The sequence below is a fragment of the Clinocottus analis genome, unplaced genomic scaffold, assembly GCF_023055335.1.
Source record: "Clinocottus analis isolate CAN_PGR_092001 unplaced genomic scaffold, fCliAna1.0.p SCAF_15, whole genome shotgun sequence".
NCBI lineage: Eukaryota > Metazoa > Chordata > Actinopteri > Perciformes > Cottidae > Clinocottus > Clinocottus analis.
In genome coordinates, this window is record NW_027175876.1 from 15859318 (window position 1) to 15881273 (window position 21956).

The window sequence follows — 21956 nt, forward strand, 5'->3', positions numbered from 1 at the left end:
TTGAAGTGAATGTCTCCTACGTGACTTTATTCGACGGTTTTCTTCAGCTTCTGAAACGTAGCTGCAGAGATACACACCTTGACGCACACTGTAAGCTGTTGTGTGTCTGCATGTGTATGTGTTCGACTTGTTTTGCAGTGTTGCAGCCTAAGGAAGCATGCTAAAGTAATCCTATTTCATTTGATGCTGAAACGTGCTTGTATTGTGCTCGGTGTAGAAAATACCCGTGTCTGCATTTTTAAAAATATATACAATTCTCAGTCCCAGCAAGGAAAAGCCGGCCCCTTCTATTCTCTCCTCATCTCAGCGTTGTTCCATTTGTCTTTTAACGTCTTATCTGCTGCCCGCTGTTGAATAATCGTGGAATCGAGAAGAATAATGAGTTTGTTATCTTCTGCATTATCAAGCGTGTCACGTGTTTTTCCAGCCGAGTTCTGTGGTTCGGCTTCAGACTCAATCCTGTGCTGTTTTTTTCTGCCCTGGAATATATTCATCCTGATTTGACTATCCTCTTATTCTTCCCCTCACCATTTGCTGAGATGGTGGTTTAGCAGAGAGAAGGTCCTCAGTGATTGGAGGTCACGTAGATTGAATTTGAATTATCATGGATGCCAGCTGCAGAGAAAACACAGAGCGAAATGTCTTCTCCTCTCGTCTCCCACAGAGGAGATTTGAGTCGCCTGCCATTAAAGATGGTGTTTCCTGCCTCAGGGCGCCAGAAGACAGACTCATGGCGAGCTGACAGTCGTCTTCCTTTGCTGGAACAGCATGCCAGTAGTGCCTGACGCCACTCGGCTCCACACATTCAAAAAGGGCTGATGGAGTAAAGAGGAAGAAAGGAGCACAAACTCTTGACTTCTTTGTTGAAAAAGCCAGAGAGGCAGCGATGGAGAGACACGCATTTGTTCGACAATGTTTACCCAGAAGAAGAACAGATCCTCCTGCACTTTAAAACAATCTGTTCCTTTCAGTTTTTTCGCTGCTTAGAACATTATGCTGTTGCTCCCTAATCCCCATTTGTAATTATATGTGTGCTTAGGAGCTGTCGTGGGTTACGTAAACACTGACTGCCATTGTGGCACGCCATGCAGAAAAGGGAGGGGATGTACTGCATCCATCTTCCCTCTTTCTGTCTCATTTCATTCTCTCTCTTTTTCTCTTTTTTCTCCTTCTCTCTGACACACACTTGCACAGAGACTCCCTCGCTTTCTCTCACACACACACACAGGGGGTGGGGGTGGAGGGAGAGAGAGAGAGAGAGAGAGAAAGAGAGAGAGAGAGAGAGAGAGAGAGAGAGAGAGAGAGAGAGAGAGAGAGAGAGAGAGAGAGAGAGAGAGAGAGCACTTAGAGGACATCAAGCCTTCAGTGTTTGACCAGCTGAGAAATTGACAAGACTCCAACTCTCCCCCGTCAGCAGGGGGGAGAGTTCCCTGACAAACTGACTTTTGGGGTAGAAAAGGGGGAGAAGAATACGGAGCACTCCTTTGCATCAGATAGAAGCGTACCCTCTCTGGGCTTTACAGTAGCGTCTGTGACTACCTGTGTTGTAAATGCATCAGGAGACACTCAGGTATCAGGACTTGATGAGAGTAAATGTGCTTTGTCCCCCTGAGGCAGCTCCATCTCCTCTCCTCTCCTCTCTTCTCTTCTCCTCTCCTCTCCTCTCCTATCCCTCACTCCTGTTTCTACCCTTGTCCCATCTCCCAACATGTCAAACAAGAAGCTGGTGTCCGCAGCAGCTGGCTGTCTTTGACTTTGCTGCCCCCCAATGGTGCTGTGGTTCACTGTTTGCTGTGCACGAAGGTGTGCACGCTGCAGGTTAAGAGTGAGACCGGCTTACAAATCACTCTGGTGCTTTTTTATCCATTTGACCACAAACAAGCATTTGTGTCGGAATAAGCATCGTGCAACTACAGGAGAGACAACCCCCCCTCTCGCCACACAAACACACCCCTGGAGGTGTACAGAAGCAACTGTACATTGGATTAGCATACCCTGTGGTTTCAACAGTAAACAGGAGGAACAGCTCAGACGAGCAGTACAAGGCTGGTGAACATATTGCTCTAGTTGTTGGAAATGAGGTAAAGTTGTCGTGGTACAAGGCAAAAAACAAAGACAGCCACAGGAAAGCAGTCATCGCTGCCCCCACATCCACAAGTTACATGCAAGAGTGCTGTGAGATTTGTAAGTAGCTAATGTATGGGCCTCACACTCACACACTGATTTGCCAACAATCTGCATGTTTGATGCTGATCTTCTTCATCTTTAGTATTTGCTAAATTGTCCTAAAACCACCAACTTCCCAGAAGCACACCAACACGCAGCGGCCTGGTGGCCAGAAGGTTTCATGGGTCATCTGTCACTCCACAACTCTCCCTCCTCATTTTCCCTCTCTTTTTCCGTCTGGCAAAGTGAAAACACAAGGGTACTTTAATAAATAAACAGCAGCATTAAGTACATTTACTGATGTATCTCTCCTCCTTCTCCTCTGACGCAACAACAACTGAATGCACGCTGAGCCCAGGTCAGGAAGGGAAAACCATGAATCAAACTTACTTTATCCACACATTCTCCTTCCCTATACAAACCCAGCAGATACTCACAGGGGCACCATACTGTAGTAGATGTAGAAACATCTGCTGCAGCCAGATTACAGACTGTAATCATAAACTTCCTGTGCTCTAAAGTCACAGTTGAGGTATTTGTTGTACACAGAGTGAACCCTTGTGTGTTGCTACCCACTCAGCAGGAGTTTTACTCCCATAGATCCTCACAACCCGTCATTAATCATAACTTACATGCTGCGGGTCAAACACAGCTCTGCTTTGCTTTGCTTTGAATAATCTACCTAAGAGAGACTTTTGAGGAACGTTACCAGCCGTGAGGTTGGTTCAGTCACTTTGTTGTTGCAGGTTGTTCCAGGAATGAATAGCACAGTTTGATGTCCATCATGAAATCCTACTGAAAATTGAATGTAGAGGCTTGTTTCAAATACTCATTCTATCTGTCACATGTTGATAAAGCTCTGCGGATTTACCTCATCCCCGTGTAAAGCCTATTCAATATGTCTGACGCACGAACCCGCTTACTGTTCCATAGTGATGCTACATCAACCCTTGTGATTTTAGGATATCCTGATAAATTCATCTCGGCCCACTTCGATTGAGCACGGCCGAATATTTGATAATCCCTGAGAGTGTGCTGACCTCCTCCTGAGTTCTACGGTCTGGTGGGGATGCTACTCTTCAAAGTGCTTTGTACGGACTATTTCTAAATCTGGGTTAAGACAGAGCATTGTGTTTTACATTTCAGGATTTCTCTACAAATCACTGTGTGTCCATTACAGGAATTAAAGAGAAGGAGAAAGTCTGTAAGAGAAGGAGATTAAAAAAGAAATGGAAAAAACTAGAAGCTGGCTCTTAATAAACACAGACTACAGTTGTCTATGATCACATGGATTCTCCAATGATGTTGTGGGGCTATACATTATTCTATCATGCCAGTACATCATATAAAAGTGAAAAACAGTAATATAATACCTGGTAAATCTCTGTAACGGGAATGCTGAAGCTGTACAGTAGCTAATGACTCCTAACCTTATCACAGTGGAATATTCACCAAATTAATGAGCATGCTGCATAGTCCCTGAGCTGGTTTTGGCTTCATGGCCGGCAGAGTCCACTCTTATCAGCCCTGTTTCTAGCAGCAGGCAACCAGGTTCTGAGGCCAAAACAGACTGAAGAGCAAATGGAATTTGGGATTCATCAGAGACACGACTCCAAGTGAATGCTGATGCTGCCATGTGTCTGCTGGGCGTGTAAATATGCAGCAGCTCGCTAACACGTTAGCCGTAGCAACTTCACAAGGACTGTTTTCGGCTTGTTACAGCAAAATAAAGTCTTCCTATTGCAGCGGAAGGATTTTCTCACAAAATAACAACAACACAACGGTGGTCCTGAGAGCTGACACGAGAGAGAGACACAACACAGAGACACAACACAAGCAAACAGAAAGGCTTCACCTGTTTGACACCCCGTTGGCAGCATTTAGGAGAAGCTGCAGGGTGATGAACACAGCAGGGACGTGCTTGTTATTGCCGTGGTTGTGGCCTGTTAGGCTGGCTATCCATCAGGGAGCGCTGCAGGAATGAGTCCTAAAATCTGGAAATGAGTCAGCATTTTCCTGTTCTGGAAGTCAATGTGTTTTCTGAATGTGTTTTTGGTTCGCCATCTGAAATAAGGTATGTGTTTAACCAAGCTAAGAGATTTGAAAGTTGTGTTCTACCACATAAAATATGGCAATGAAAATCTCACAGAAGTTTTTACGCGTGAAGGCGGTTGCTAGCAAGTGTTTAAATTAGTTTTTAAAATGCCGTCACCTCAACTTGTCCGCCTGCACAGCCTCGTTATACTCACACCACCGCCATGGAGTTAGTTTATAGCCTAACGGTAGCTTTTCACTGCTGCTGATTGCCTTCACGCTTCAAAAAAAGGATCATGAAGGTTGTTGATTTGTGAATAAAAAAACATATTTACTTAGTTATTTTCTTAGTTATGTTCTTCAGTTATTCACAATGGGATGGAAGAAAGTCAGGGGAATGTTGTGAGCTTCTTCTAAACGCTGTACATGTGTCATCAAGTTTCTTCATTTGACTGCGTTGTTTCTTCACCGTACAAGTCAAAGACAGCCAATGGGAGAGCCTGTCCCGTTTCTTACCGTCAGCACGAGACAAGCTTCAGTAACCGTAAACTCAGCAGTCCATCGGCAGCCCCGTGACCCTCATTGATGTTTGAAGGTCATTCTGTGCGTTTGGGACATACGCATATCAACATTGTAGAATACCTAAAAAGTACTTTGAAACAAGAAGGAGAGGAATTCAAGTCCCTCTGCTTCACACCAATTCTATTACTTACAGTTGGTGTTGTGGTGTGACTGGGTCCTGTCCCATGTGTCCACTGGTGAATTTGATTTTGTTTGTCTGCATTGAAAATGTATGTGTACTCTGTGTCTTATTGAAGTGGTTTTATCTCACGCAGGGTTTGGATTATTGGACCGCAGTATGCCGTTAAAAGTACAAGTGTAGTCTGTTGGGATATTTCTGGTGGTTCTGATGTTTCTGTGTTGTAGCAGAGCTTAATGTGTGTGTGTGTGTGTGTGTGTGTGTGTCTCTTGAGAGTATCACGTGGTGAGGATTACTGTGGATAACGTCCACAGCCAAGAGCCTCTTCTGTCGAGTGCAGGCATTTCCTACAGCCTCAGTGTGTATACACATAGTACACAGGTTGTACACACACACACACACACACACACACACACACACACACACACACACACACACTCACACAAACTCACACACAGTGAGACGAAGGCACATTTAGTGCCTGTAAGGTTCTTTATCGATGTCCTTATCCTCGCTGTCACGTTGAGGATATGATTTTTGAACTCTAAAGATTGTTGACAGCAGACTAAGTGTGTGTGTGTGTGTGTGTGTGTGTGTGTGTGTGTGTGTGTGTGTGTGTGTGTGTGTGTGTGTGTGTGTGTGTGTGTGTGTGTGTGTGCGTGTGTGTGTGTGTGTGTGTCTGTGTGTGTGTGTGTGAGTGTGTGAGAGATGGGTTGACAGGCATACACATTGAAATACCACAATGACAGTGAAGGCTCTTGTTGGTTTGTTTATCAAAACAAAGACTTGTCACTCTGTTGAGGGGAAAAAAAGCCAAGCCAAGTAAATAAGAAGAACAGAGAAAGAACAAATTGAGATAGTTTGAATAGGACCGGTGTGTGTCTGCGTGCTGAAGAGCGCACACACAGACACACCCCTCTTCATACCCTGAATATTTGTGAAGCCTCTCACTTAATAGCTCCCCTCCTCCTTCTCTTCCTCCTCTTCCTCTTCCTCCTCCTCCTCCATCTTCTGCATCAATTGGACTGCTAATTATGTAAAGTGCAGGGCTCGCTGGAAAACACACACATATGCACACACAACACACAGACTGACAAGTAGCAGCTTAATTAGCATCTGAAATGACATCCTCATTGCTGCTGATATCTCTCTTAAGATATACCAAGTTACTGTCTGTGCAACTACTGTGTGTGTGTGTGTGTGTGTGTGTGTGTGTGTGTGTGTGTGTGTGTGTGTGGGCGTGTACGTGTGTGTGCATCTTGTGTATACAAGTCCCTCACACACTCTGAGGTGACATGGCGTGCAATCACCTGCAGCATCTCGCGGCGGCCCGCTGTTAGCTTTAGATTGCGTATGAATGACTATAATCACAGCAGCTGTCTTCACTTATGCAAAGCCTGGTGATGTTTAATTCTCTGCAGATGTAAAGTGATGTTTGGTTCAGCGGTTTGCTTTCACTTCTTTGCAGCGCTGACACATGAACCCTTTACATGTTAGCATAACGTGCTCTAAGCTGCTGTCATACCTGAGGTACACAAATGAACAGCTGGAACCTTGAAGACTTAACGCTCGCTTAGAGAGACATTTATGATTTACACAACCTGGATCTTAGCTTCTTAGTTCAAGCCATCATTGCTAGGGAGATTGTCCTAACCATAGTAATTGATGAGATTTGGGAACGTAAAGAAAAATGTGTCTGAAGGGGAAAAGAAACACAGGCGATCAAACTGGTTCTAAACAAGCAGGAACCTCCGGTTCTGAGAAATGGGAAATAGGATTGTTCCCAACCGGCCTCCGTTTCAGTTTGACCTTCAGATGAAGAGGTTACCGGTTGTCTACTTGTTTACAACCTGTCTGATCATGTTTCGTGCCTTGTTGTACTCCGTCGTAGCGAGGCGGTTGTGTTCTCAGACCTCGGAGCAGATAAAAATACATAAAACAAGATCAAATAAGAAGATACAAACTAATTGTACGTTAATCCTGCACACGTTTGGGCAACACAACAAGCTGTTAGCACAACGCTGACATCTCATAAGTAACAAGTTGATAGAACTTTGTCTGTCTGACATTTTGTGCAACTTCCTCAACTTCTAGTTGGTTCAATTCCTTCTTGACAAGACAAGTTGTTTATCACAGGCACATGTGTCACTGTGAGGTCTCCTCGGCACTGCAGCGCTGCTGGCAGGCCTCCAGCATGAAGCAGGAAAGAAGGACACTTTGTCAGGAATAAAGACTTGATGGCAACAAACTCTACACACTGACCTCAAGTAAAATACTATATTGATGTAGAATCAGTGACAAGAAATGATCGTGTTTGATGGCCAAACACAATATATTGCATATATATAAACACACACACACACACACACACACACACACACACACACACACACACACACACACACACACACACACACACACACACAGGATATATTGTATTATTATTATTTTTGGAAAACTGTAGTTGACCAGGGGAGGAAAGTGTGAGATGATTTGGACTCTTGGTCAATCATCTGAGGAGTTTGCATTTTGAAAGATCCTCTTTCTTTCCTCTTTGACCGTCCCCTCATCGCTTCTAAATGAATCGTGTTGACATCCTCAAAATAAACTCTGTTTTAGTTTCCTGCCACTCAAAACCATGCAGTGGGAATAAAATTTACTCACATGCAGTCGACCAAAGACTTCCTCTTCCTCTCAGACAACAAAAACCCATTTGACAACAACACAGCCAATCCCAGCTGAGATTGATCGATGACATTCAGACATGATTGGGGACTGCTTTTCCCCAAAAAAGATGCTGAACACGAAAACAGACCTTTGAAACTGAATGCCATTATGTTTCTGCTTGCTTAAAAGGCCACAGCACAGTATTGACTGTTGTTTTTATACACCCTCTTCTGACAAGTTGAGGGTACTATGTAACCGCCATTAGCTAAAAAGTGCTTAAAGACAGATTAGCATATTGCATAAAGACAGTTCCATGGGTTGGTCCACCAATTTGATCCTGACTGAAATATCTAAACAATTATATGATGGATTGGAATGACAAGTAGGTCTGTGTATTGGCAAGCTCCTCGCGCTATTGCAATACACATATGATGTGATACATATTTATGAGTTTAGTACAGTCTCAATACTGACAAATGCACACAGAAAGATTTGCAAATACATTCCAATGGTTTATATGATTGTAAAAAATATATATTTCTGAATTTGCATGTATTTGTGTGTTTTCTATTTGCTGGTGGATTTGTATGTATTTATTTGTGGGACGCACTGCATTTGTTTGTGAATGGCTTCGCCCTTATCTTCAACCAATCACATGAGCGCAGCTTCCCCCTCCCAACGTGGCTTCATTTGCGCTGGAGAGGGGGCGTGGCTTATCTCAGCAGAGAACACTGAATTGAAATGCACTTGCCATAAAAACATATATGATAATAAAGTGCATACTGTACACTTTTTTACTAACATACACTTGCCACATTTGAAAATAAAATACATCCTGTATTTTTCATTTAACGTGTCACTGACCACGCTTAACTTCCATGTAGACGCCACAACATCATCTGAAATAAAGAGCATTAAGTACGGCCGGGCCCTTACCAGTTATGTCCCATTCCTCCAGGTTCAGGTTTCAGTAAATCTACGATGTTACTGCCTGCACGCTCTCGTTCTGTGATGTGTTGTGACATAATCGTAACATTCGGCTCGGCGGTCTGGTCGTCTGACATCATACGTCAGGTCTACTCTACCTCTCAGGGAGCAATGTTTTGACATGTTTTATCACCTCTTTGTGAATCCTGGGCACTGCACAGATACATCCATCATGTCGCTGAGTCAGGATCACAGAGCGCCGCTCGACAGTTTATGGTTGCTGGCTTGAAACGCCATGTTGGGATTTTGGCCGGATCATGTGACAGGCTCGGAGGTCACCGGTCTTAGCCTAGAAGGAAATAGGCAGCGACATCTTGCGATACAGGAGGGAGGAGTTGGTTGACACACATTCTAAAAGGACGTTTAAAACAGGACATGTCTATACACTATGGTTTCAAAAATGATCCCGCTAGTAATCTATATTGCTCTTTTTTCCCATCCCTAGTCCCAAGAGGATGCATTTGAATGATGTTGGAAAGCCCTCCACTGTTTCTCAAGCGCCACCACGAGGTTGAGCTTTGTGCTGGAGAGTAAATGTTTTGAGCACCATTGGATGCATTGTGTTCCTCTGCTCATGGTTACATGTGATTGGACGACTGATTGTTTTGGAAGATGTGTCTCCATTTCCAAAAAGAAAACTCTCTCTGGCTCCTTCTAAAAACGGATGACGTTGCTTTTCATTTCGCATTGGCAGGTCTATGCTGGCCTCTGCTGGACGCCATCAAACTGCAATACAGCTTCACTAGGATTTGATTTGACTTATCTGTTATGTAACTATTTGTAATATGCCATAATTTAAAAAAATAGATTGTGCCAATTTAATTCTAGAATGAGTCTGTTTTGGACGTTACAATTTTAAAGAGGCAGTAAGCATTTTTTTGTTATTTATGAAGTGATATTTGTAAAACGTTTTCCACCTCAATGTCAAACTCTCATAGCTACAAACCGAACCAATTTTCAGAAATGGCTTTACCTCGAGCTCTGTGCCACTTCTGCCTCTCCAGAGCCATCACAGTTTGTGTTCTAGGGTTCTGTCCACGTCCGTCCTTTTCTCTTGGTGTTTTCTGAGCTGCAGATCGACTCTTAGCATGCTGTTGTCCCCTTGTATTAAGAGCCTTGGACCTGACTCGACTCACAAATCAATACATGTCTCTGTCAGTTAGGATCCATCTGTGGAAAAGGCTGGTGGAGGCATGCATGACATAGTTCTCTATGTGAGAGAAAGGGAGACACGGAGAGTGAGATGCCTGTGCAGTTTGACATTGTGTAGAACAATAGAGAGCCCAGGTTTCATTGTCCTCCAGGCTCACAGCCAACAGCTTGTTCATAGAATGCATTTTACAACCGCCCTGAAAACAACACAGACCAGCCAGTCAGTGGGATTTATTTTACAGCAGTGCACTGCTTGGCAAGACAAAATGGTTCAGTGATCTCACACTGCTTATATATGCATTTTGCAACATGTCACATGGAGTTTGACATTTCAGTGAAGCAAAATCCAATAGTACTTATAATGCATTGCTGTGTGCCTGGGTAAGTGTTTTTCGACACAAATCAACTTGAAATGACACTTTATTCTGTATAGCCTGTGTAGAAAGGGAGAAAAAAAAAAGCTCAAGCTTCGTGACATGTGACATTACATCGTTTACAGGTACAAGGCGTCCCTGGGTAGAGGCTCACAGCCTCAGCATTTCCCTAGACACAGCCACATGGCGGAGGCCACAGGGCTATTTTTTCTGTTAAAAGCTGAGGTGTCAAAACAGGTATGTCATGGTTGGATACCCTTTTTAATCTGTGTGTCTCTCCCCGAGAGGCTTCCAGATCTGCTGACAGGCTTCCCCTTCCTTCTCCACCCTTCGCTCAGGCTCTCTCATCCCTTTCCAACACGTTGGGGCAGCGGGTTGTCCTTCAATCAGAGGTTTAGCGGTTCGATCTTTCCTGAAAGAAAAGAAAAAACACTATCATCCTTTTTTTAACCCCTCGGGGAAATTGGTATCTGCATTTAACCGACCCAAAAGAAGAGAACACTATATTTCGGCCCAACTGCCTTCAAACCACCATGATCCATTTGTTCTCACGGTCTCTACAAGACAGGTTGTGTTGCTCAGTGTGTGAGGACAATGTTTTGTGTTACAGTAAAGTTGCACATGCTCTACTTTTATTTAGCTTTTCCAAAAGAGGATTTCCTGATTAAAGAACTCAACGTCTATAAAGGGGAGTCTGCAGGGAGAGGAGGAAGTGGCATGATGAATACATTTCCTGTCACTCCGTAGATGATGAATACACCTGCTACCAGACATGTGCCCCATGTATGAGTGTGTTACCCATGGATTAAATATTTACAGGTCATGCATCATGCATGTGTGTGTCTGTATTTGCTTTCATAGCACACACTGTCTCGTTTCTTCTCGGAAGCGTCAATAGCATGCATAAAGCTGTCAGAAGGAGGTGATGCATAATGCAATATATTGCCACAATTTGTCCTGTTATGACGATATCTGTGTCTTTTTTGAGCATGCACACACACACACACACACACACACACACACACACACACACACACACAGAGGGATACAGCCTCCCGTTCCCATCATTACTGTTGTTCGAGCTCACCGAATGTAAAATAATGGGACACTTTGTCTCTTCTTTTCTCTCACAGAGGCATCCATCCTGTCGTACGACGGAAGCATGTACATGAAAGTGGTGATTCCAAACGTCATGCACACGGAGGCCGAGGACGTCTCCCTGCGCTTCATGTCCCAGCGGGCGTTCGGCCTGCTCATGGCCGCCACGTCCCGCGAGTCGGCGGACACGCTGAGGCTGGAGCTGGACAGCGGCAGAGTCAAACTGACGGTCAACCTAGGTATCGTATAAACCTGCCTCCAAATCAAGAGGAGGCCTTACTGTGTCTGTGTTTTCCTTCTCTTTTCTTTCTGGCCCCGACATGATATCGAACCTAACACACACTAAACCAGTCTTTGTAGTTTGTCTTTGTATCTGCATGTATCTTCTTTGACTTGCCTGGATTGTAAGTTTTTCTGCCTTGATGCTTAGATGTCTTTGTAGATTTTGATATCCATCATTCTTACATGCAACAAAGTTATCCATGCTCCACAGCACATCTTTTGAACGAATCATAGATCATTTTAATCATGCTCATTATTGTGTAAAAATAGATTTTATTTTCCCAAAAGCACATCACTTTACTTTTAGAATTGCTTTGATAGACGTCTCTGTACTCAAACATGCATTTATTCAGAGAGCAACATCTGAGATTATATTCTTCCATCTATTCAGAACAGCCGATAAGCTTCAGTACATTTTAGCACTGCACATCATGTGGGTCTGTTTCCTGTGGTCTTTTTTATTTATTTTTTGTTTCTCATGATACCAGGATCATGTCTCTCTCCGTCCATTAGTAACCCTTGGTTTAGCTGGCATCTCCCATGCCTTGTTCAAAGATGGCACTCACCCCTTCAAAGGCCCCGAGCCTGCGGCCCGTCTGGCAAACAGCCCGATGCCACAGCACCCAGCGCGCCTGCAGATGGTGCCCGAGTGGTCCACTTAAGTAGAGTGCAGGCCTTCATACCAGTGATCCTAGAAAAGACACTTCTGACACAAAGCGTGTGTGTTCATGCTAATGTACCTCATTCATTATGTTATCAGTTACCACAGCTGCTAAAGACATGGAACACCTGTAGTCCATATTTCATGTTTTTGGTCTTTTTCCAAACAACTCTAAATTTGATTTAAGATTCTAACAAACCCAATTTAATGCTCAAAACTATTATTTGATGAACTTACAAAGGAGAGGAGGTACCTCAGACCTCTGTACGGTGCTGGTGCTGCGTGGCTCGGTGCTGTTTGTTCCCACTTTTCTGTTGCGGTTGACGGCACATGACCAGCCTGGGCACATGGATTTCAACCTGCACATGCCAAACACAGGTTCAACACTGCAATAGATAGATATCTAGTAGAGATATGTCAAGTTGGAATGACAAGTCAAATTAAATTGCTTAATTTGACCATCTCAAGTAAAATATGTTGGCTCTCGTTGCTGGTTGCAAAATCGATGTGGCCATTGATTTGCGAGCGACCATTTTGAAATTGAACATGTAGCCAAACTCCATGAAAATAATGCTCATGTGATGCTATGACTCCACATAGCTGCAAAGAAGTGAAAGTTCCAAATTGAACCAAAGAAATGGGCACAGTTTAATCAGCACTGTGATATTGACCAGCCTTGGTACAATGTTATCGCCTTCAGCATTGAAAGTAATGAATAGAATTGAATTGGGATTAAATTGTATTTCCATCATTAGTATAGAGATATTGACAATCGGTAGCCGACCACGCTAAAATGGCCGCTGGGGTCATGTGACCGTCCCCGGAAGGTGGCTTTTCTTGCTCTTGGATGTCTGCAGCTGTAACCTTGAAGGATGCGATTTCATCTGTCACTTATTCTCCCCTCCCCATCTAGACTGTGTCAGGATAAACTGTAACACCAGTAAGTCTACATTCTTCTTCTGCAGCCTTCTTCCTACAGTACGATCAGTGTGTGAGGATGACGGCCTGTGTGCGAGATGTGTGCTAGAGTTGTGTGAATGCAGGGGACTGATAAGAGGATCTCTTAGATAACGGGGAGTAATAGCCAGAGATTAAAGTTATGCAAATCTTACTTAATGTGCTCTATATGTTTTAAATGGCCCACTTTTCAAATTGATTCAGGCAAGCGGTTCTTAATCTTTCCCAGGATCTTACAGCTACTTGCTGAACATGTACACTAGTCTATAGGCTATAATACACTGTGAAATACTCTGTGTACTTTCTTGCCCTCCTGATTTGAACTGGAGCAGCAGAATATAGGTTTATATAATGTGAACTATAGGCAATGTTAGCAGACATGCTGTTTCTCGAAAAAGGGACTCTTAATTTTCATTTTCAGAAGGAAACTGAATGTGTGTGTGTGTGTATGTGTGTGTGTGTGTGTGTGTATGTGAGTGAGTGAGCAGATTGTAAACATGTGGTTATTGTCATTATGCATAATAATCCAGATTTAAGTGATATGCTGTGCATAGTTTCACTCTAAATTCATCTCTTAAGCAGTCACTAATTTTCCAGTTAATCACATAAAGTTGTGTTGGCAGACATCATTTTTGATTGTCTCTTTCCTAAATGTGAGACTTTTTATGAGACTAGATCACCTTCGTCATGAACTCGCAGTAGTAGCATTCCTGTACGCCAGGGCGGGACCAACAATAAACAACTGCAGTCACTAAATTACAAAATCCTAAAGCGGGTCTCCAAAGGACTCTCAGTGACTGCTTCTTTGGATTTAAATCCTGTGTTCAATATTACTCAGCAGATTCAGGACCCTGAGCTCAGTGGGGCTGCGTTGCCCTCTGGTGGTTACTTAACACATTACACTCTCAACGGGGCTGTCATGGCACAGGAACTGCAGTTTGTTTCTCATAATTAAACTGCTGAAACAGTGTTTTTAAAACAGAGTTTTTTCAAAACTAAAATCCAGAGCAAAACTATCAATATAGGGACACCGTTATATTGTGGTATATATGATATATATGGTATCCTTGTATGAATAACAGCACACATCTTTTTTTATCTTGCTGTCAGCTCTGATTTGTTGTATTGTTTTCCTCTGTTGTCAAATCAAAACCAAATGTTTGTTTGGAAAGTAAAGCTACTATCTCTAAATGACAAAGATCTCATTCAATCCGACTACACGTGTCCAAAAATATAAAGTATTTTCCTGGTGACCGTGTCCAGTGTGTTGCATTAGAAGAGAACAGAGATTTGGTTTGTGCTTGTGCTTCCCCCACCCCTCGACTAACTAACCCTCCTCTTCAGGCAAGGGCCCTGAAGTTCTTTATGCCGGACAAAAGCTCAACGACAATGAGTGGCACTCAGTACGAGTGGTCCGCCGCGGTAAAGTCTTCAAACTCACGGTGGATGACGACATGGCTGAAGGTACTACTCTTGTGTTCCGCTATTGTACCACAAACACCAGATGCATGATAATGTCGTTTTCTATTTTTTTTTTTTAACCTTTTCTTTGGGAGGGACACCTGAGAAAAATATAAGATTACTTGTGCCTTGTGTCTGACAGTTGGTGACAGAGTAATACCAACCTAATTCCTTGGTTTAAAAATGTGTTTTCTTCATATGTCAGTCTTTTATTTGACCGTCTCAGCATGGTGGGGTGTGGCATCAGCATGACGCAAAGTGAAACTGGGCTGTAGATGGCAGTATCCCTCCTCCTCTTCCACTCCTTCATCCCTCGACTTCTTCTCCTCTCTTCCCTCACTCCATCTCAGGTCAGATGGCGGGCGACCACACCCGCCTCGAGTTCAACAACGTGGAGACGGGCATCTTGACCGAGAGGCGCTTTGTCTCGTCGGCTCCCTCCTCCTTCATAGGGCATCTTCAGGTACAGATACGCTTGTGTTCTGAAGAAGAGGGGTTTTTTTATCATTACTGTTTATCATCTTAGTCAAAGGTGTAGGGTTGAAGTGTGCTTCAATATTTATTTAATATTGAATGATTATTAATTATTCAACATTTCTGTCTCAACTCTTCGGCCTATAGAGCCTTAAGTTCAACGGGATGCAGTACATCGACATGTGCAAGAACGGGGACATCGACTTCTGTGAGTTAAACGCCCGCTTTGGCATGCGCTTCATCATCGCCGACCCCGTGACCTTCAAGACCAAGGGCAGCTACCTGGGCCTGGCCACTCTGCAGGCCTATACCACAATGCACCTCTTCTTCCAGTTCAAAACCACCTCGCCTGACGGCTTCATCATCTTCAACAGCGGAGACGGGAACGACTTCATCGCTGTAGAGCTGGTTAAAGGGTGAGTGGGCAGTGACCACGCACACGCCGGGAGATTCTCCAAAAAGCAGCATTGGCATGTGTGCTGTATGATTTCTTCAGTGGTGACCCATCTTTCTCTGTTGCACATTTTGTTAGCTTTTTAAAAATTAAAAGTGCGTTGTTTCATCACAGTTTAACTCCCACCATGTCAGAGCAGCGTGGTGGTGAGAGCTCCTCCATGCAGGGAGATCAGTCTGGGAAGATAAATGGGAAATGGACCTACATTTCTCTAGGGACTCGTCTTCCCATCACTCAAAGCACTTTACACTAATGCTGCGTTCAGGACAACGCTGAACTCCACATTTCTGACTCTTTCAGTCAGAGTTTCTCCTACTAAACTTGGGTTTAATCCAACTTAATCCTGATTTGCACATTGTAAGTAGTACACCATTCACTAAAAGTCATTAGATAGCTGGGTACAGTAAACAATCTCTGTGAGGTATCTCTGCTCAAAAATGCTAAAACTCCAGAAAGCTGTGGTGGCTGCCCTGCTGAGCACTCAGGTGCGTAAAGAGCAAAGAAACATCTGTTTGTCCCGGACAGAGTCACAGGGATTCTTCATGTCGTGCAGCAGCAACGCTTGGAGGTCACTAATAGGAAACAGAGTTGTGTGGAACGCAGTGTTTCATGTCAACATTCACTCCTTTAAACACATTCAAACACTGTCGCTCATCAGGATGTGACTAATACACGTTCACGCACACACACACACCCATTGCTTCAGGAACTAGTTGAGTTTAAAGTGTTCATGTCAGGTGACCAAGGACACTTTGAACTGCGGATCGGAGGAGCCGGGGATTTGAACCGCCAGCAGGTGGACGACCCGCTCTCACTCCTGAACCACAACCAAAACCACAGACACATTATCTCCACTAACAAACCCCGATGTGTCGGTCTGCTGTGCTCCTCCTCTGCCAGGTTCATCCACTATGTGTTTGACCTGGGGAACGGGCCCAGTCTGCTGAAGGGGAACAGTGACAACTCGCTGAACGATAACCAGTGGCACAACGTGGTCATCACGAGGGACGCCTCCAACACGCACACGCTCAAGGTGGACGCCAAGTCAGTCACCCAGAATGTCAACGGAGCCAAGAACCTGGACCTCAAAGGTAGCTCATCCAGGCTTTTGGAGGAGTTTAGATCTTCATGATGAGGATCAAAGATGGTCCTACAACCCGACAGCATCCACAGCACAACACCCACATGTGACGTGCACCTTTTCCTGAGGGAATATCCTAAAAATCAAAGATGTCATTAGTGATTAATGGTCTGATTTGGTTTGAGCTAAACAAACGTATATGTGTTGATTAGGGATTTTTAGAGATGCCTATATTTGTGTTGCCCTTGCACGGCGGCAGGCGAGCTGTTTCCGCTAGTTTTCAGTCTTTGTGCTAAGCTAACCAGCTGCTAGCTGTAGCTTCATAATTACTGTACAGACATGATCAGAGGTTTCATCCTCTAACTCTCAGTAAAAAAATAATTATCTAATAATCTATAAATTCCATTGTATTGCATTAGCAGCCCTATTATTTCTTCAACTCACCAACACACTGACGTCGTCTCCCCCCCAGGTGACCTGTTTGTCGGAGGTCTGGGGCCCAACATGTACCAGAACCTCCCGAAGCTGGTGGTTTCTCGGGAGGGCTTCCAAGGCTGCTTGGCCTCAGTTGACCTCAACGGCCGCCTGCCAGATCTCATCAACGACGCCCTTTTCCGCAGCGGGCAGATTGAGCGAGGCTGTGAAGGTACAGATGGCCCGTAGCGTCTAAGAATCATGACCTGCTCCCAGAGATTTATTAGTCTAATTAGACGGCTCTTCAGTAGCCCTTAAAGCCACTCGCTGGCATTGTTAATCCTACTGATGTTTTTTTTTTTTTCCCCTTCGCGAGGCATTTGTCACATCCCAGTAAAACACTTTGTCTTTTTAGTTTCTCGGCTTGTTAACTTTTTATGTTGCATCGGCCTATTTTAAGATCAGTACTGAAACCTGAATAACAAATGAAGAAACATCCTGTTCACCCAGATAATGAAAGATAAAGAAAGAAAACAAGCCAAACGTCAGAGTGTTTTTCTACTGGAGCTAAAATGATGCTACGTGCACTCAAACACCCGCCAGTGTCTTCTTTCCTTCTCCAGGAACAAGAAACTCTTAAGGCAGAGTAGTTTTTTGCAATTACAAGTTGTTGGACGTTGTATTTATATTGTACCTAGAGACAATAATTATTGTTTTTATTGTTATTATAATGAGAAATCTGTCATATGGCTAGTGGCGGTTTCCATCCATATTAGTTGTTCTAAATTATCTCATTTTTCATGCAAATTCTATTATGATATTCCTTGTTTGTAGACCTGTAGAGGGCAGCAGAAGATTAAGATGCTCAGGGGCCTTTTTTTTCCAAGACCTGTTTTATGAAAGAAATAGGAATAGAAATCGTTTCCAGGAGCTCAGCCCTGCTAACAAATCAAGGAGGCCCCCTAATGTTGCTCTGCACAAAGTGACACACTGTACTTTTACCAACACTAACTATCCTGCTCCCTCACTAACCTTTACTCTTGTTTTCCGCTCTGCTCTGTTCTGTTTGTTATTTTCTTTCTGCGCGAACAAAGTTGGTTTCACCAAAGCCGACCTGCAAGGTAGAGGGTTAAACTCAGCCTCTCTGAGGCCTGCTCGTCTGAAAGTCTGCTGTGTGCAATGCATCGTGGGTGTCGCCATGGCAGTAATGGTTGGTGCAGAGGTGGCTTGCTCTCTGGGAAAAAAAAAGAAAGAAAGAAAAGAAAAAGACAGAGAGAGACACGTGGCAGACAAAACAACAGATGAAAGAACCAGGGAACCAAATAAATGTGATTATTGTGTGACTGCTTTGTCATATAGCAGTGTCACTTTCCTTATATTAGATTGTAGCACAACAATAACATAACTGCTCTTACAGCATGTGTATTCATATTTGATGAAGTAAGAAGCATAAAACTGGCAGATCTTTTGTTGGATGACTTTGTTCTGCTATGAAATACCAGTTGTGACACATTACAGACCGGCTAGACAGCAGAAAGGCTGTCACCGCACATCCAAACCCCGATGGTGTGCCGCTCATGTCTGTCTCTCTCTTTCTGTTTCAAAACAACTATCATGTCGCTACTTTTACCCGGCTGAGAGTGTTTTTCAGAGAGCGAGCGACCTCCCGCTGCATCACTCGCGCGCGGCACAGTCCTCCGTCGCTCACGCTGGAGCGCCGGCGCGCACGCGCAAACATGAGATTCACGCTGATGCAGCACAGAAACCCATGTATGCACACGGTGCGGAGGACGCCCGGGCGACCCGCCGCCGCCGTGCATTACACAGTAAACGCGCTTTCAGCCGGCAAACTTGCTCTGTTCTCCACTTCAAACGTCTCTTCACATTGTCTTGCACAAGACAATGGACTCCGTTTATTTGCATTTGTCTGCCATTTATTTGGACTGTTTATTTGATTTGACTTTATTTGCGTTTGTTTGTTTCCAACGTGGTTATCGGAGGGGTTTCTGTCGAGCGTCACCCGCCCTCCCCCCACCTGTGTCTGTCTAGACTCCGACGGGGAATTGTTTATCTTGTTATCTATGCTGTGCGCTTGTCCTTATCTGCATTCCCTCTCAGTAATAGTATTCAAAGGTAGGAGCTGTGTGTGTCGACGAATAGCAAACACACAACCAGTTTGACTTTGAATACCCTCCTCGACTCCTGTCTGACTGAAGTGCATACACAAGGATATGCACTCGGCGTTCTCAAGTGCTCTTTTTGTTCCGTCTTCTCTTCATGAACCCGTCTGTCTAGTGTGTCTAGTGTTCTCACAGTGAAAGAGATGCTTAGAAAGAACATCGTCAGGGCCACTCTAATGCACTTTTGTTTTAATAGGTATTGTTTCATGGAGCTCTTATCCATGAGTCCTTTGTTAAAAGGTTGTTTTTTTTATGTCATGTCTTGCTTGTTCACAGAGGGAATGCAGCGTTTGAAGTTTTACTCTGATAAAACTTTTTTTTTTTTAACTACTTGTTGGAATGATAACAATCGCATGCATGTCCACCTGCACACACTCCAAAAAGAAGGATACCCAGGGATGTCGACAGTGTCATCACATTAGCAAAGCTGTGGTGCAAGTCGCCTGCGGAAGCATGTCTCAAATGCATAGTAGTACTAAGCTAGCATAGCATCCTGTATAGCAGTTTTTACAGCAATTACTTCAGAGAAAAGGTGATGCTGCCGCTGCTTGAGAAGCGTGCTGTTGATCCTGTGAAAAGCTGGCGCGTCTGCTTCGGCTTGCCACCGCGTGAGCCGCTTCACCCGGCATGAAACAGGATTGCCAGACTGCTTTTTTAAGTGTGTTGTACTCCAGTTCAGGCTTCCTGTGGTGGCACTGTTTGCTCCCTGTTCTTTCTTCGTGGGCCCACGTGCTGTATATCTATCTCTGTAGAGCATTTCTTCTGCATGGGTCCTGCATTGTTAAGGCTCAGCAGCAGCTCTTATTGGTGCTTGATTGTGCTCCTGTGGTACCTCTGCCCCTCCCGTTTCCCAGGCCCGAGCACCACCTGCCAGGAGGACTCGTGCGCCAACATGGGCGTGTGTATCCAGCAGTGGGAGAACTTCACTTGTGACTGCTCCATGACGTCTTACTCGGGAACTCACTGCAACGACCGTGAGTACCGCTTAAGATGTACCTAAACATGCCGAGCATGTGCAGTAAAGGAGCTCTCCTCATGTGTCACGTGAGCTCATCACGTCTCAGAGAGTTACTCAAGTAACATCTATACCTGCAGACTTGATCAGCCTTCAGGAAGTGCCTTACAAAACTCCATTGGCATAGGAATTATAGGATCCCGTTCCCAATCCAGCTTAACCCATATTAGGAAATGAAAGTTATCTCAGCTCTGCTGCACCAATTTGGTCTCTTAACTGCATGGAAGTGCAATTATAACACGTAGGAGTGCTCCTTTAAACACATTCAATGGATTCAATCAACGCCAGCCAGACACACTGTGCAAAACTGCCATAGTTCTCTTGTATTACATAACCACACCCTGCATATAGAAGTGCATACTAACACAGTATTAGGAAAAGGTGCACTCATTTCACATGCTACAAACACACATGCACATGGAGTGGATTCACCCATCGAGCCGTGCTGTCTTCTCTGCCACAGTGAGTACCTCCTCCTTGACTTAAGGACTTGTTTCCCTCATGTGCTTATTGAGCATCGGTCTAATTCGCTGCATGCAAGTGGAGCTGAAAGCTTCATGTGATCTTTAAATGAAGTGGCACAGAGATGCCAGCAATTGTTGAGAGTGGTTTTTTTACTTTTTTCCTGCAATGCAAGCAATTTGTCGTAACAAAATGCTTGATGCGCCGAGCTTTTCACGTTTTGGTCTTCGGGAGGTGATCGGCTGCGTCTGATGATGTGTAAAATACCCACTTCTGCCTCAATCGCCTTTTCATAAACGCCCTTCAAGTAGCTATCATAGAAGTGGAAGTGTGAGTTTGTGTGTGAGTGTGTGTGTGTGTGTGTGGGGATCTCTTATCCCCATGACGACAGGGGACTTCCCCTCAGTAATCACGGTTGGCGGTCTTTCATTTAGCGGTTAATAGTGGGAGCATACTGCTGCTGGGCCAGACTAATGAGGTGGTGGAGCTGTTAGGATAGCTGCTCTCTGAGCGCGCTGGCAACCCCTAATCATCCAGACCTTTCTGATGTGACACTGTGTAGGACTCCATGCTTCTCAAATGTTCTGTTTTTTTGCCCTCGCTCTCTTCTATTTCGTCTGACGCCATGGTGTCCACGCAGGGCGAATAATTGACTCCACGTCTCCCGTCGTGATGGAGCTGTGTGTTCGCGCCTTAATTAGTGATGAGAAGGCCCTCGTGAATCCATCTGCTGCTGCCGCCCGGGATGGCGCGGTGGGAGATTTCATTGATTTCTGATCGACACAGACGTATTTCTTCTTGAAAGCTTGGAGCTTGGCATAGTAACTTATTTTTCCTCTCATGACAGTGCAGGTTTAAGTCTCCGTCCACCCGCTGCTGGTTCTGGAGATAGATGTTCACTAATATCGACTGGACTGTCCAGGCGTATAATAGCATCCTTATCAGAGCGCTGTTGCCCTAAATGGGAATTTTGTCGTTGATTTCCTCCCTCTGTTGGTCCTCTTTCAAGCTATTTCTTTTCATTTCCTGTGCTAGAAGTAAAAAAGAAATAATAATAAAGAGAATCAAAAGGGATAAAGAGGCAAAGTGAGGTGAGTTCATATTTCAGAACGTGCACACGACACCGTGTGCACAAGATAAGAGCTCCAGTTTTCCCTTGACTCGATCTTCTGATACCGACTCTGACGACAGCCTGCGTCTCTCGAGGTTTGCCGAGCTCAGCAGTGCAGTCACAGGCCACCAGGTGGCAGTACAGCCATGGGCAGGACGACACTCTGCTCCTCCGCGCTGAGAGAAAATGAGATGCAATCCCCCGAGCATGAAATCAGCTTTCCTGT

General features: G+C 44.4%; 1 protein-coding gene across 9 annotated transcripts in view; it reads left to right on the forward strand.

Annotated features, from left to right (window-relative positions):
- LOC137785609 (neurexin-3b) overlaps positions 1–21956 on the forward strand; it is a 259714-nt gene that overhangs the window by 87462 nt on the left and 150296 nt on the right. For 6 of the 9 annotated variants that reach the window (XR_011077523.1, XM_068576990.1, XM_068576997.1 and 3 more), the window contains 9 exons: positions 11214–11417; positions 13035–13061; positions 14423–14542; positions 14890–15002; positions 15161–15429; positions 16368–16558; positions 17021–17194; positions 18057–18083; positions 19997–20116. Coding sequence is in view for 7 of the 9 variants with exons in the window: in XM_068576990.1 (XP_068433091.1) it covers positions 11214–11417; positions 13035–13061; positions 14423–14542; positions 14890–15002; positions 15161–15429; positions 16368–16558; positions 17021–17194; positions 18057–18083; positions 19997–20116 (1245 nt within the window). In the remaining 2 variants the exon portion in view is untranslated. The remainder of the gene's footprint in view (positions 1–11213; positions 11418–13034; positions 13062–14422; positions 14543–14889; positions 15003–15160; positions 15430–16367; positions 16559–17020; positions 17195–18056; positions 18084–19996; positions 20117–21956) is intronic. The other 3 variants (XR_011077524.1, XM_068576992.1, XM_068576995.1) reach the window with 1 other exon arrangement.